Source organism: Scophthalmus maximus, chromosome 2 (genome assembly GCF_022379125.1).
Source record: "Scophthalmus maximus strain ysfricsl-2021 chromosome 2, ASM2237912v1, whole genome shotgun sequence".
Taxonomy (NCBI): domain Eukaryota; kingdom Metazoa; phylum Chordata; class Actinopteri; order Pleuronectiformes; family Scophthalmidae; genus Scophthalmus; species Scophthalmus maximus.
Window position 1 is genome coordinate 29,075,798 of NC_061516.1, and position 14,728 is coordinate 29,090,525.

At 46.3% G+C, this 14,728-nt stretch overlaps 1 protein-coding gene across 2 annotated transcripts in view; it reads left to right on the plus strand.

The window, feature by feature from the left end:
- kdm6ba (lysine (K)-specific demethylase 6B, a) overlaps window positions 1–14,728 on the plus strand; it is a 95,164-nt gene that overhangs the window by 70,719 nt on the left and 9,717 nt on the right. The window contains exons 6-13 of one of the 2 annotated variants that reach the window (XM_035626549.2): window positions 10,342–10,428; window positions 12,358–12,477; window positions 12,801–12,924; window positions 13,088–13,177; window positions 13,299–13,578; window positions 13,694–13,771; window positions 13,987–14,160; window positions 14,289–14,468. In XM_035626549.2, coding sequence (XP_035482442.2) covers window positions 12,806–12,924; window positions 13,088–13,177; window positions 13,299–13,578; window positions 13,694–13,771; window positions 13,987–14,160; window positions 14,289–14,468 — 921 coding nt within the window. In that variant the 5' untranslated portion in view covers window positions 10,342–10,428; window positions 12,358–12,477; window positions 12,801–12,805. Of the gene's footprint in view, window positions 1–10,341; window positions 10,429–12,357; window positions 12,478–12,800; window positions 12,925–13,087; window positions 13,178–13,298; window positions 13,579–13,693; window positions 13,772–13,986; window positions 14,161–14,288; window positions 14,478–14,728 lie in introns of both variants that reach the window. The other variant, XM_047330458.1, reaches the window with a different exon arrangement.

Here is a 14,728-nt window from a genome sequence, read left to right on the forward strand (position 1 = left end):
AAAACCTTCTGTCTCAAACTATTCTATGAGTGCTGTGCTGTGATGTGAGAGTGGAGAACAGATGGTGAAAGGCTGATGGCATCACCATCACTGATTTGTACTGCGGTAAAGAGAGGTTTCATGTTCTGATGGTGTTGTTGTTGTTTTTGTTGTTGTTGTTGTTTTAAGAACCCTTGTGACCATAAATTAAGTGTGAATACTTATGTCATTTTCTCAGCATCATGCATGACACACTCCTGTCCTCCTTGTGCTGGCTAATTTTGCCTCCTGTTGTCCTGCTGAGCAGTGCTTTCTAAATATAACCTCTACGTACGTACGTACGTACGTACGTGTGTGTGTGTGTTTGTGTGTGTGTGTGTGTGTGTGTTTGAGTGTGTGTGTGTGTGTGTGTGTGTGTGTGCGTCTCTTTGGCGTTATTACAGAGTGCTGGATGGTTACTTTGGCGAGGAAAGCTGGAACAAATGTTTCCGGCCTCAGAGACCCATTTGTGTATTTTAAAGCCTTGTTTACCTCACTCAGGATCGTAACTGCCTGCCTCAAAGCACACATTTCTTCTTTTTCAGTGTTCAGTCATGTTAATGTCACCTATCATTAGCCTCAAAACTGCTTTAATTCATAGGCTGAGCATTGTGGGCTGTATTGCAATAATACACACGTTAGTTAGATATAGTTCAGCCTTCATCGATCTATCTGTCTATCCACTGTATACTCTCAAAATGATCTTAGGTCGGAGATGAACTCGCTGTGTCAGCACACGTTCAAGTTGACAACCAGCTGCATATTGAACGTAACATTTCAGATATTTCAGACATAACTGTGGACTTGGACTTCCCCTACCGTTCATGTGCATACCGAATGTTTCATACACACTCCATACGTACGGATGATATGCCAGGCAGCCATAATGCAAACTTAAGTCCTAACCAAGACTGCAGTGTATAAACATTATATAAAGTTCATGTAGTATATATACATGTTGTGTATAATCAACACACAAACCTCACAGTGGGTTATATATATGGTATATTTATACAGTCTAAGTCTATATTTCAACAACTAAACTGAACAGAGTAAAACAGGGTAGTCTTTAATGTATACCTCTCTTTTATAAGTCACCTTTATAAATGGTTTATAAGCTGTAACTAATCACTTTATTAGGAACTAGACCAACTTTTTGGTGGCCAGGCAGGTTTTGAAGACTCCCTTTGACTGTTTGGTCCATGTGATCACTATATTGTGGGAAAGGTTGAGGAGAGAATCTGTGCCAAATTCCATTGATATTTCAAATCCTAAAAGTTATACTTAAAATGGCTAATAGCTGATCTATAAATCATGAGTAAATTGTTGATTAATCTTATATTAAGCCATTTGTTACAGCTCATAAATTCCATAAAAGTGCCTGTGTAGAGCGTGTTATGTGATGATACAGCAGGAAGAAAAATAAAACAATAATATGACAAATGCTTTTTCAATATCTTCCAAGAAAACTTTGATTTAGGTATATGAATAGTTTAACTTATAGCTGTTTCAAACTGTGTAAACATTTTTGTTTGTTATTATCAGGTAGTGATACAATATGTATATGCAGCATTAACACACACAAAGACACACTCCACAGATTGTTTTTAGTTCATGGCCTCTTCATGAGCTTATAATATCTCACCTCTACAGCCTATATCTAGATTTAGTGGCAGATGGATTTGCGATAAACTGTGATAACTCTATAACAGTGGCATCATACTCTTCCTCGTCCAAAAATAAAAGGGCAAACGGAAATATTCTCCTGGAGTCGGTCACGAGTCTTCCTAAAACAGTGTGTGATGTGGGGGGAGAAGAAAAGCATTGAGGAGGCAGGGGGCGTCTCCGATACCGGGACTTGGACTCGGTGCCAGTTTGCGCTGTCAGGGGATTCCGGGTGCCGTGCGGTGACGTCACACAAGTGTGCGCCTGCTCCGCTGTGCGCGTGCGCGCGCGGCTCTGTCCCTTTAAAGCAGAGCTCGGCGCAACACGCTCCGTGTCTGGCTGCTTCTGTGAGCGGAGACCCGGGGGCCGAGAGGAGCTCGACGCCGAGACACGCAGAGAGACGGGCTGTCGCGGCGCGCCGGAGGCAGGCGGACTAGAGAACGCAGGGGACGCGGAGCAACGAGCCGTTCGCGGAGCACACAGGAAGCGACAGAGACTCCGGGATCACTGGGGCTGGAGCTGCGCTCCGCTCCGCCGGCTCGTCGGGAGTCTCTCTGTGAGGGCGGCCGTGGAGCTCCAGGAACCGGACTGGCAGCAGATTTCAATTTGGAATTATTATTCTTTATCTTATTTATTTTCGAGAGACTTGAACGAAACGGTGAGTGGCTGCCGCGGGACCCGCGAGCATTCAAACGTCCAGGCGACTTTGTTTCGGTTGTGTTTTAATATGAAGTGGACGTACAGAGTGAGAACACCGTCAGATGTGGTTCAGCTGTTTGTATTGTGTTTGAATGTCCAAGCGAGGCTGTCGGGTCAATGAGTGACTTATGAGAATGGACTGATCGTCTGTAATCGATGAGGTTTTTCTTCTTCTCGACCACAGGTGACTTTTAAATTCCACGTGTGTGTGTGTGTGTGTGTGTGTGTGTGTGTGTGTCTCAATTCGGCGAATTGTTTTCCTCACATCAACCACCGGTCGTCTTTACCGGACATGTTTAGTCATTCAATGCACGTGGATCAGAGTCATTCCTGTAGATTGTCTTTAATGGGAGTTAGTGGTTCATGGGTACAACGAACGACCCCCATACTCGCGAGGTGCTGCCCCAGTGCGGATCGCATCACAAATGACTTATGACGACGCTCCTCGGTACAAACCAGTCGTCCTGCTGCCCCCCCCCCCCCCCCCCCCCCCCCCCCCCCCCCCCGCTCCTGGTCTGGTCAAACTCAACTCGTGGCTAGAAAAGGGAGAGAGCTGAAGGACAGGGAGAGAAAACTGCCTGTGTGAGGAGATCTCACTCCATTGTGTGTGTGTGGGGGGGGGGGGGGGGGCCTGCTGGAGTAGGAGTGGGGGGTGGGCGGGATCACTGAGGTCGGCCGCCGTACAAAGTGAATGGATCGCTGCCACCCCCCATCACCCCCAGTCAATCCTTCCACATACAAAGAGCCGGATTGAAAGGAAGTGATTTGCATCACCTCTCTTTTTCGGGGGGGAGGGGCGGTGTTTTCTTTTTTTGGGGGGGGGGGGGCTGTTCTCTGGGTGTGGGTTTCAGGGATAGTCAGTGCACTGAAGTCTGACCACATTGTATTGTTTGGTCAACGTGCCCCCCCCCCCCCCCCAGTCAGCTGGCGGCGGCTCACCCCCCTCCTCGCCCTGGGGAGCACCACACACTCATCTCTGTTTCTGGAGGAACGCAGAGGGTCGAGACGGAACATCACTACTGGCTGTTGATGGTGGAGCTGGTGTCGCCTCGGCTTCCACCGGCCGTCGGACAAACAGTTGGATCTGTGGCCGGCGGGGGGGCGGGGGGGGGGGTGACTTTATTGGCCGCAATAAATGGCCAGGAAGAGCCGAGTGTGCTGGCATGCGATCGCGAAGAGAAGAGAGAAGAAGCCTCTGAAGTTCCTCACGACCACTCGCATCAACTGGCGCGTTTTGTCTCCGTCGTTTGATGTCGGAGGTTGTAAAATAGTCAACGCTTCAAATCGCTCCACCCCCCCCCCCCCCCCCCCCCCCCCCGTCCCGTCCCGTCCCGTGATCTCAACAGGAGCGTGTGTGTGAATGAACAATCGCCGCCCATTTTACTATGAGCGATGACGAAAATGTAGGAATATTAAAGTGACACACACACTCACACTGCAGGAGGCAGAGATGACGGTGGCGAACTCAACAATAGCGAGTGAGTCACAACCCCTGAGCAAGCACAAGAGGTGTGTGTGTGTGTGTGTGTGTGTGTGTGTGTCACTACTTCTCCAGCCCCCAGTAACCACATGTAGCTGGGACGGGGGCTGTCCAGGGGTGTCTTAAGCAAATTCAGAATTACTGTGATCTAATTAAGATTGTTCCTTCATGTGTGTGGCCGGCATGGGAAATGGGTCAGTAGGCTGGCTTAAAGTGCTTACTCATCATACAGTTAACGTGCTGAAACAAGGTGTGTGTGTGTGTGTGTGTGTGTCTTGGCTGTGTGACAGTCCCATCTGATTCATTTTTTTTTTGTGTGCGGGGGGGGGGGGGGTGTCTTTTGACTCAAGACAACTTTTTTTCACAGGAAACAAATATGTACATGTATGTGTGTTTTTAAAGGGAAGCAGGTGGGTGAAGCTATTGGATGTCATGATTAACATTTGTTAGTCTGACTGTTGCAGCCTTTCCAGTAAAGGGTGTCGTTTCTCCTCCAGAGAGCAGCACAAAACAAGAGGGGGGGGGAGAGAAGGGAGTTTAGGACAACATCTGCCCTGCTGACAGTTTTCTCAGACACTCCCCACACACCCCGACACATCAGGCGTTAAAACTCGACTTCTGCTTCGTGTTAGCTGGCACACGTGTTGGAAAGCTTTTGAGGAATTTCCCATCACCTCCGGTGAGCAGAGATGCTGAATTTTTAAAGGAGCCCCATCATAGCAATTCCAATACCCCTCCATTTATGTGATTGACATTAAGTACATCATATTTATTCTTTGAAAACAGTGCTAACGGATTTTATTGTGACATAACTGGGCTTAGTTCTGATTGTCTGCCCCCGGTGGTGCAGTAAAATACCTGTTAGTTTATGTAGGCTCCTGTGGAACACTACTGCACTCTAAGGTTGTCCAAACAGGGTGAGTGTAGTCGGGGAGAAGGGGCAAAAACTCAGTCAACCAAGTGTGGAATTCCACCAGGCACTGTGAGACTGCCTGGTGTGGGGCCAGGGGCCAAAAAACAGGACGCAGGTCCAACCCTTTTCAGGTCCGCCATATGAAAAGGGTTATTTATAACAACAGTAATGCTGCGGCATAGAATGTGATGAAACTTTCATGATCACTGAAAATGAAAGGTGAAATTACAAAAAAGCTATAAAAATAACGTACACACCATTAATTCGGTTCCATTAATCAGTAACATGTTTGAATGAAGTTATGGTCCTTATTTCTCAGTAGTTTCTATGGACCAGCCAGTCTTCATGTTCTGTTGACACTGTTTTGGACTGAGAACAGAAAGACAAAACAGATTGGTATAATTTAATCCAGAAGTAGAGGAATAAATTAACTGAGAGTTTTTACAGCAGAAGCCAATGATGTTGATGCAGCCATAAGCTTAGCAAATAAGCTAACGTAGAACTTGGCAGCATTTGGAACCGAGAATCAACAATGATGTCAGGAGAAAAAAACTCCTTTATACGTAGTGAAAATGCCTGGGTTGCAGACAAAGAGGGAGTTTACTTTCTGTTTAAATCAAGTGAAGGGAAAGTTTGCCCTCCGAGCTCAGTTCCTCTCCTGTCTCTGGCTCTTTGCCCCTGATGATGCTGCCACGGTGGAAGGAAGGTGTATGAACCTACATGCTGTTTGTGCGTGCATGTGTGATTCATACACACAATTAAACACCCCCTTACACCCTGGAAAGAATGCTCTTCCTTCCGTTTTTACCTCCCTTCACCTCCTGTGACTTCTTTTACCCACCTCGACCACGCTGGCAGAAGAAATGATGACTTGGCTAGCAAGCAGGCCCACGTGCATCATTCGCCCCCTTTTTGTGTTTTAGTGTCTACAAAAGGCTTTTGACTGTTGAAAACATAAAAGTGATCTTATGTGATCTTCTATGCTGTCCTATCATGAATTCCTTTCCATGTCTGTCTCTGCCTCTCTAGCTTAGCTTTCAGAACTATTAGTGAAGACGCTACTGGTTCCTCTGGCAACTGTAACCAAGGGAGCAGAGTCTCTCATTTTGTTAAGAACATTTGTGAGCTAGTTGTGTTTGTTGGTGGATGTGGAATAGAAGCACTTGGCGAGAGACGAGGCAGTATGAGGGAGGGGGAATTTTCACTTGAGGCAGCTTTTCCTATTAAAGGATGCCGTGTGATGATCTATTCTGTTTAAAGCTTTTTTTTTTTTTTTGATGAGTTATCAAAAACAATCAACCGGAGAAGCAGAGAGTAATGTTCTGGGGATTTTGAGGTTGCTCAAGGGTGGAAATCAAGAGTGACAATGTTCAAGACATTCTCACTTCTCAAAGATACGCCCACGTTCTCTAAGGTTTCCAGTTTGATGGGATTTATTTGTTGTTTTCCTTTCTCAAGAGTCACAAGCCAGGTGTTGACTCACTCTCTTTTTCTGTCTCTTACACACACACACACACCGAACACACACACACACCTCTGGATTCAGATGCTGAAGTGAGCGAAAGTGTTGAGAAATCCAGACAGATGTAAAGTGTGGAAATGAAGCAGGGAGCCCGAGTGGCTGAGAGGAAGAGTTATTCATCACACACACAAACACACACTCAGTTTTACCAGAAGCTAAATAAAGAGAGGAAACAAAGCTTTGCACAAGGTCAGAACCAACAGACTGGCTTTTCAAGTCAGTTGACTCTTGTTTTTGTTGACGCGACATGTGAACGGCACTATGGTCCAACTCATGACTCTCACAAGATGACTGTGTCTGAGGTGTGTCTTCATAGCCATAAATGAAATGGGTTAGACTTCTGAATTGACTCTTCTTGTTTCACATCTTCATAGACTCATATTAGTCACACAAGATCCCTTCAATGTTTTTAACAGTCAAAAGGCTTTTATAGACACTAAAGCAAAATACAGTTCCTTTTTTTTCTACAGGAAGCCACAGCCTTAAAACAATTTCCCAAGGCGCGCGCACACACACACACACAATTAGATGCACGTGTGTGTGTGTGTGTGACGTTGAAGAGAAGGGGAACAGAGCTCAGGGAGAGGAAGCTGTCGTCACAACCACAGGAAGTAGGCCTCCCTGATGGGCAGGTCTGTCTGTGTGTGTGAGAGAGAAAAGAAGAGAGAAAGAGATGCACCACAAAACCCAGTGGTGTGTTGTCAGTCACAGCCCAGATGTTAGGGTGGTGATTGCACGAGACAAAAGGGCCCTCATGTTTTCTATTTTTTCTTCTAGCAGCCCCCCACCCCCTGCTGTTCCGCCTTTGGTCTTTTTTTCCACAAGCAGATGAAATGTAGGCTAACTGTTTTTCGTCGGCGTGTCACTGAGGGTCCGGAAATCCACTGTTTCATCTTGTTGAAATGTTTTGCAGCCAAAGCAGGCCTTAAGAATAAAAACATGGGTGGAAAAAGAGGTGGTGACAAGGTGGTGATGCCGGGGGGGGGCACATATAAGCCAGAAGGAGACACAGTTAAACAAGTAGGAGCTTTTATCTCGTCTGCTATGGATGGATGGAGTGCTGCTGCTGAGCATAGACTGTCTGGGTGTAACTGAGTGAAGGGTGAGGTCAGCGTTCTGTCCCCAGGATGCAGGGTGGTGTTGTTGAGAAGTGTGCTAGCAGGAGATAATGGTCCATCAGGTCAGATGCTTCAGTGTTTGTGTGCAGGAAGAATGTCTGCTTGCTGTGTCCTTGGCTGCCCTACACTGCCCTGTGTGTGTGCTGGCTAGAGTGTGTTTGTGTGTACACGGATGTGCGTAAGGATGTGAATGGGAAGAAGTTATTCCGCATCACCGTCTTGGAACGGCATGCGCTGACGTTTGCGCACACAAACAAATAAACACATGCATACATGGACACACACAGGGAGCCTGGCAACGAGGTGGAGGCGGACGGATGCAGGGGCTGGCTGTTCCTCTCTGTGTACGAGAGGGAGACAAATGCTTGGTGTTTCCTCCCGAACATGATCTCTATCTGGGATAGATTATGTAATGGCCAAATGGACTAGAGAGGGCGAGGGAGGACAGAACAAGACAGAGAGAGAGAGAGAGAGAGAGGCCGGACCATGCATGGCCTTTTCCGTCATCCTCGGCCAGAAACCCATCGCTGCCAGAACCTTCTCCTTGCTCGTTTGTCTGTTTTCTGCCACTCCTCCCAGCCTTAACTGGTAATTTCTTATCAGACAGGCTCTGTAGTCACTTCACTTGGACAGTAACACACGCTATCCTCTGTCATTGTTCATATGGGCTCTCCAACCCTCAGTTTAAACGGTCTTCTTGTCAACCTGTCTTATCGCTCTTTCCCCCAGGCTATATTAGTAAACATAACTGTGGTTCAAACCATGGTGCTGAATCTTACTTTTTTATTTTTTATTTTTCTTACAGCAAATAGAAAAATCTACCAGGATGAGAGAAGCCTGCATTTTCAGGTTCTTCATGTCTCACAAGGCAGGAATGAAATTAGAATTTTTGGCACAAACAGATGGATATTTTTTGAAGTGTGCGCACTCACTGGCTCCTCTCTTCTGTCCAGTCTATTTTCTGCAGACGGCCTCAGTGTGGTTGTCTGGCTGGGGACCAGTGCAGGCCAGTGGTTGGGTGGGAAGGGTGAGGGTGCTGCACCAAGACGGACGTCACTTGAACGTCTTAATTTCAACCGTTCGTTTCCCCTGGCTCATGTTACATACTGTGCAGACTTCCCTGCTTTGAGCCACAAGCTTGTGACTTTGGTTTGTGTGTCACGTGGGATTATAGTGGATTTATTTATTTTGTGTGTTGGCGTGTGTGTCTGTGTCTTGGTATAATGCCACAGAGGATCCAGCAGAGCTCCTTTATTTTCTCTCTAGCCTCTTGGTTGGTGTGGTTGACAACATTTGGAACGGCTTTGTCTGCTTGCCAAAGCTTCCTGCTTGGCCCCGCCTCCCAGCTGATAGATGCTGTTGCCAGGACGATAACCAACTTGCATAACTATGACGACAAGGCCATTGACAGGAACCAGACTCTTTGATGTCTGATTCTGATGTGGGGAATTCACGTGAAAAAGATGTACCACGTGGGAATTTTTGACATAACAGTGAATTTAAGTCATCTGTTTGGTAATAAATGATACATATACTAGTTGTGTTGAGTAAAAAAAAAAAGGCTATCATTAATATCATTAAATTAATTTTCACTTAACCTAGATTCAATTACTGTATTGTGCTCAGTGGGTTTTAGGGTTCAGTAAAGGGAAAGAGCAGTTTGTGTTCAGGATAGTTTGGTCAGGAGTTATCAACACTGCTACCTGAATATTTGTGTGAAAGTGATCAATGTCTTTGTAGAGTTTGCCTCATCATATCTCTCGAACTTGCAGGTTGATTCCTCCCTCGGCCATGAAACCCCCTGTAGCTCATCATCACATCCTGTTTGCTTATCTAAACACAAACACGCAGTGCGCTGCAAAGGAAGCAGAAATTATATCAAAAAGTCCGAGAAGTTACCGCTGTGGTCACATCTGGGATGGTGCAGAAACACGCCCCCGGTCACCTGAGTGTCAGTGGTGTCCCGGGAGGGCGGAGTTTAGGGCCGCGGTTTGGGGTAAGCCCTCTTCCAGAGAGCTGAGTCAGCGGGGTTTCCCCCAAAAATGCAATGCGTAATGCCCACACAGAGACTGTTTTCTCCTTTCGTACAATGAATCCTAACTCGTAGCTGACATAACCACATCGCATGGCTTTGGTATCATCTGATAGAACCTGAGCTGGTGTGGAACACCGTCTGCCATCTGTGTACACTATCTGGTTTCAGAGTAGTTTCTCACACTGTGCTGGTGGAGTGGCTGTGAGCAACATGATAGCCAGGAGAGCAGCTGGATGGACGACCATTTGGTTACAACAGACATAAACACACACCCTCTATAAAAGTGGTAATTACAACCTCACCAGCGTGTCCCTGTTTGCTCTCTGCAGTCACAGCCAGGCCTCTTTATGTCTTTTCAAACCTTTCATTCTGTCACACTCTCAGCCCTCTTATTTTCCCATAATGCCATGTTTTATTATTTTACTATGTTTCTGCAGCGCTCCTCTTTCACATGATAGTTGACTTAGCCTGTCCAGCTCTTCCTGTTAGAGTGAGACCAGCCTTGTTTGTGTCTCTGCTTGCCTGTTATGCTTCATAGTCAGTCTCACCATTGTGTCTGTGAGAAGAGAAAGAGAGAGTGAGTGAACAAGGAACCACCCCCGCATTTTGTTGGCCTCCCTGCTTATTTACACCTTCGCCTCTGAGTCACCCTCAGGTTTTACCCACTGCTTTGACACCAGAAGTCGGGAAGCCGGGGGGGGGGGGGGTGATGGTTCACTGTCTTTTGGAATATTCTGAAATCAAAGACCACCCACCTTGATTTACATCATATGCTCTGAGACGTTAGGTCGATGACAGTTTTGATCATATCTCTGAGTATCATGCTTAGTGTGGTCTCATGTTGTTCTAATGACAGCTTGACAGAAGTGTGTTTGTCTTCTCTGTCTTCAGGGTCGAGGAGACCCCAGAGAGATGATTGACAGCCGAAGCTGAGACGAAACACAACTGTGAATCAATAAGTCGGTGCTTCTCCAAAAGGTATGTTCAGCATAAGAGCGCGTTTGTATCAGTCTGTCATGAAGCATGTCGAGTGCAGTCTTGACAGTTAACACCAGCCTATCTTCACATAGCAAAGTGTGTGTGTGTGTGTGTGTGTGTGTGTGTGTGTGTGTGTGTGTGTGTGTGTGTGTGTGTGTGTGTGTGTGTGTGGTGTAACTGTATTGCACCCCTTCTGGCGAGCTAAAAGTATACAGCGATCAAAATATCCCCTACTGGGCTTTAAATAGAGGGAGAGATCCAGAGTTGGTGGGAGGAAGAAGAGGAGAGGAACTGGTGGGTGGAAGGACTGCGTATGACCAGAGCTAATTTGGGAAAACCAGTGGAAGAGTGCTGTGCTGAGAAAGAGAAATGAATCATACGCTGTGTGTGCGCACTGTCCCTCAATGCATTACACTTGACTATTCACTTGCTGGAAAGTATTATCATTACACTTCCTGAACAGTTGGGTCTTCAATTTATTGAACGGGTTGTTACTTTTAATTAAGACTCCCATATTGAAATGAATCAAATATAGATTCACATAGAATTCTTTGTGTCTTTGCACCTTCTATCTTTTGTATTGTGTGAGTGTTTTTTTGATATACCACTGATTTCCCAGGGAATATTGCACGGCTCTTGATGAAACATCCAAAACAGACGTATACGTACGAGTGTGCGTGTGTGTGTGTGTGTGTGTGTAATGTAAAAGTGTAATTTGGTGCAGCTTGATTGAATGTTTGGGGACTGTTGGGCCTTGGTGGCGGTATGAGCTCTATTGAGTGCCATTCTAATTTTTGGATAGTTGAGCTCCTGCCTGATATTTAACAGAAGATTTTTAGTGATTTGATCTTGTTGAGTCTTCTACAAAGTGGTGAATATTTGTCAAATCATCCTCTCAGGTTTTGTCAGGTTTGTCGTTTTTGAATCGAGGTACTTTGAAACATGGGCTTCTTTGTATCTTGACACTTTTTGTGTGAGTGTGTGTGTATGTGTGTCAGAAAGCAGGGAGGGGAGCAAGTTTATCTCTCAGCTTCTTTTATGTCTTTTCATCGCTACCGTTTCCTTTGTGTCGTCTCAGTTTATATGTGATTGTGTGGGAAGGTGTGTGGGCGTTTTCATGGCACCATTCCGAGTCTCCACTCCACTCCACTCCACCTCCCTCCATCCCTTCCCTCTTCTCCATCTCTATCTTTTCTCCTTAATCTATCCTTCCATCCTGTTCAGACCGTCTGTCGCTGCTGCCCCCCTCTCCCTCTCCATCACGCCTGCCGTAATGAGATTAAACCTCAGTGTATCCATCGGACACACACACACACACACAATCATCCACTTAAAGGAGAGCACACTATTCTCTCTCACATGCACTAAACAAGCACAAGTCTGACACGACTGCAGCTTGCACACTTGGCATTGCTTCCAACACCACACACTCTTGTGCACAAACACACAGTGACTTGGCACATGACCAAGGCCTCTCACTCTTTGTCTTTCCCTCTTGTTATCAGGAGGCCCCTGGTAAGGATTACAGTAACCCCAGGTCTTTCCTCATAGGTGAGCTCCCCATTGAGCCATCTGGGCCTCAGTAATAATCCTATTCTGTACCAACTGGTTTACTGGCGCCTCCTACATGCTGACTGATGCATAGCAGCCAGCTCCAGACAAAGAAGCAATGTAAATTAGTGAATTCAATTTTTGCTTGCTTGATTTTTTCTTGGGTAAATGTCTGAACTATAACAGAGTGAGCGGAAATTTTAAATAGTGAAAATCAATGAGCAAGAGAGTTTTACTCAGTTTTCCTCTGCAGATGAAGATCTCCCCTGTCCTATATTCTCTTTACACCCTCCCCTCTCTGCCCTTAAGTGACTTTTCAGTGTGTCCTTCTCTCACTTGTTCTCACAGTGTCTCTCCTGTTCTTCTGTGTGTCTGCAGCCAATAGGCATTTGGACTATTGGTGCTGAAAACAGCAGTGTGACAGGACAGATATTCTCAGTGTTGGAGTGAGGCCCTCTCTGTGTTGCAGTGGAGGGCTTCACAGACGCAGCTATTCTGGTAAGTAGGAGCACTCTGGTGTAACTTCTAACTATGGAGCACTCAGAAATGTCAGAGTAAAAGTAATTACACTGCCAAGTCTGGTTAAACCTCGGGCTACAGTCTGTTATTTTAATGGGCTAACTCGTAATAAAGTCAGTCCTCATGGAGTTTTCCTGCAAAATTAGGTCTGTTAAAATGCTGCATCTTTAAAACACAATTTTATGAAGAAGATTAGATCTTGTAAATATTTTTCTTAAGATGTAACACACAAGTATATTACTCTTCATTATGTCCATGTTTTTGCGCATTAATACTTATGACTCTATTACTAATATCCACAGGCTGGATGCATCACGCAGTAGAGCAGTTTGGCGGGCGTGGCACACGGGATTCCTTCCCTCTGGACGGACTCCACCGGGGACCATGGGCTCCCGTGGGCGGCCGCGCCTGGCAGCCACCTGCCAGGTCTGTAGCCATGACAACACCTACACACAAACTTTTAACTTTGTAAACTTAAATCCATCAGGTGGAATCTGTCATCTGAAGTTAAAGCTCACATGTTCGTAACAACCATGGAGAAGAAATGTCACCTAACTGAACTGTGTGCATTGTGTCTGTTCGTCATCAGATGTTCGCCTGGAATGAACCAACACCTTCCCCATCTACCTCCTGGTCCTCTGGGCGGACTGAACCACCCCAGTAAATTCTTTAGTAATGGGTAAGTCATGCTCAAAATCATCAGTGATGGACCTTCATTTAGAAAGCGTGTGGGTTTTTTTAAAGGCTGTGATGAAGCTTGTGTCATTTAGAGGTCATTCTGTCTTTTCTTGGCTGTCCAGGCCCATGAGAGGAGGTGAGAAGCTTGAGCTCCATCAGCCAATGTTACCAGGCCTGCAGAGGGAGCAGCAGAGGCCTCCCCATCTCCATCCTCCACCTCCTCACAGAGCGTGGGAGCAACTAGGCCAGCTGTATGAATCTCACCTCCCTCCTCAAGGACATCCTGTTGTGCCCCTGCCCAATGAGCACACACTTCGCCTTCATAGTGGAGGCTATGCTGGTGGTGGCGGACCTCCCCCCAACTCACATATTCCACACACCAGGCCCAATCAACTGCTGAAGGTGAGGAACACAGTGCCACATCATGGCAGACTTGTGTGCCAGAGTTTGAGTTTTTCAAGGATGAAAAAAATGACAATATTCACACCCACTATGTTGTCTTTGCTGTTTGCTTTAGTTTGGGGGTCCTCAGGAGCAGCATGTTCCCAGGGGTCCACCACTGCTGGGAGATGAGATGTGGGCTCAGGTGCACCAGGTAAGAGCTCTCTAATTGGCTACGATCATGTTTCATCATACGCGTACACACAGAACAATCCATGTTCTAGCTGTCAGTTGTGCTTCAACCAGACAGATGAAAGTCAACCACTCTCTCTGAGCTTTAGAAGGGATGGTTTTGGACTCACTATGCAGGAGTAGCTCTAGTTGTCTTCAACTGCCATTTTACTGATCCTTCAATTTATCTGTTCACAGCAGAGGGGCTACCCAGGGAAGATGCTCGGAGGTCAATTGAAAAGACCGGGCCCTCCGTTGGGAGAGCACTCTGTTATCCAGCACACTCCTCCGCCATCCCTGCACCCACCACCCCACCCTCCTGCTGCCGAGGACTGTCCCAGCCCCAGCAAGAGGAAAAGGAGTTCGGACCAGGTATGGGACTGGAACAAACACATTTTTTCTTTTAATACCAATGGTTATTAAAAACCTCAGCTGTTGGAAGTCCCTGCAGTTAAGTTTGTTTGTCATGCGAAATATCGTAATGCCCACTCCATGTGCAGGTATCCCACCCTGGACTGCAGCGTTTCCCCGGTCCTGGCCAGTCTTTATTGTCTCAACAGCAGTCATCAATCCACCACCTCCCTCCAAAACCTGCCCTCTGGAACCCCCTTCACAAGGACAACACCCCCTGGCAGCCCCACACCTCTGACCGCAAGAACCCACCATCACAGGAGTTCCAGGTCCGAACAGTAAGAAAATATCACTTCATTGAATATTCAGTTTTTGTAGCCATGGGTTATTATTTTACTATTGACCATAATCAATTGGAAAACCCTAATTTGATTGAGTAGTGCCATAAAAATGATGTATTGATTCTATTAGCTGTCAGAGATTCACAGAGTATTCAAGCACATTAATTATTTCCTATCCCCTGTTTTGTAAAGTGCAGCAGTGATCAGTCTCTTTGGTTCTTTTTCTTTCACGGATAATCCTCAATTGC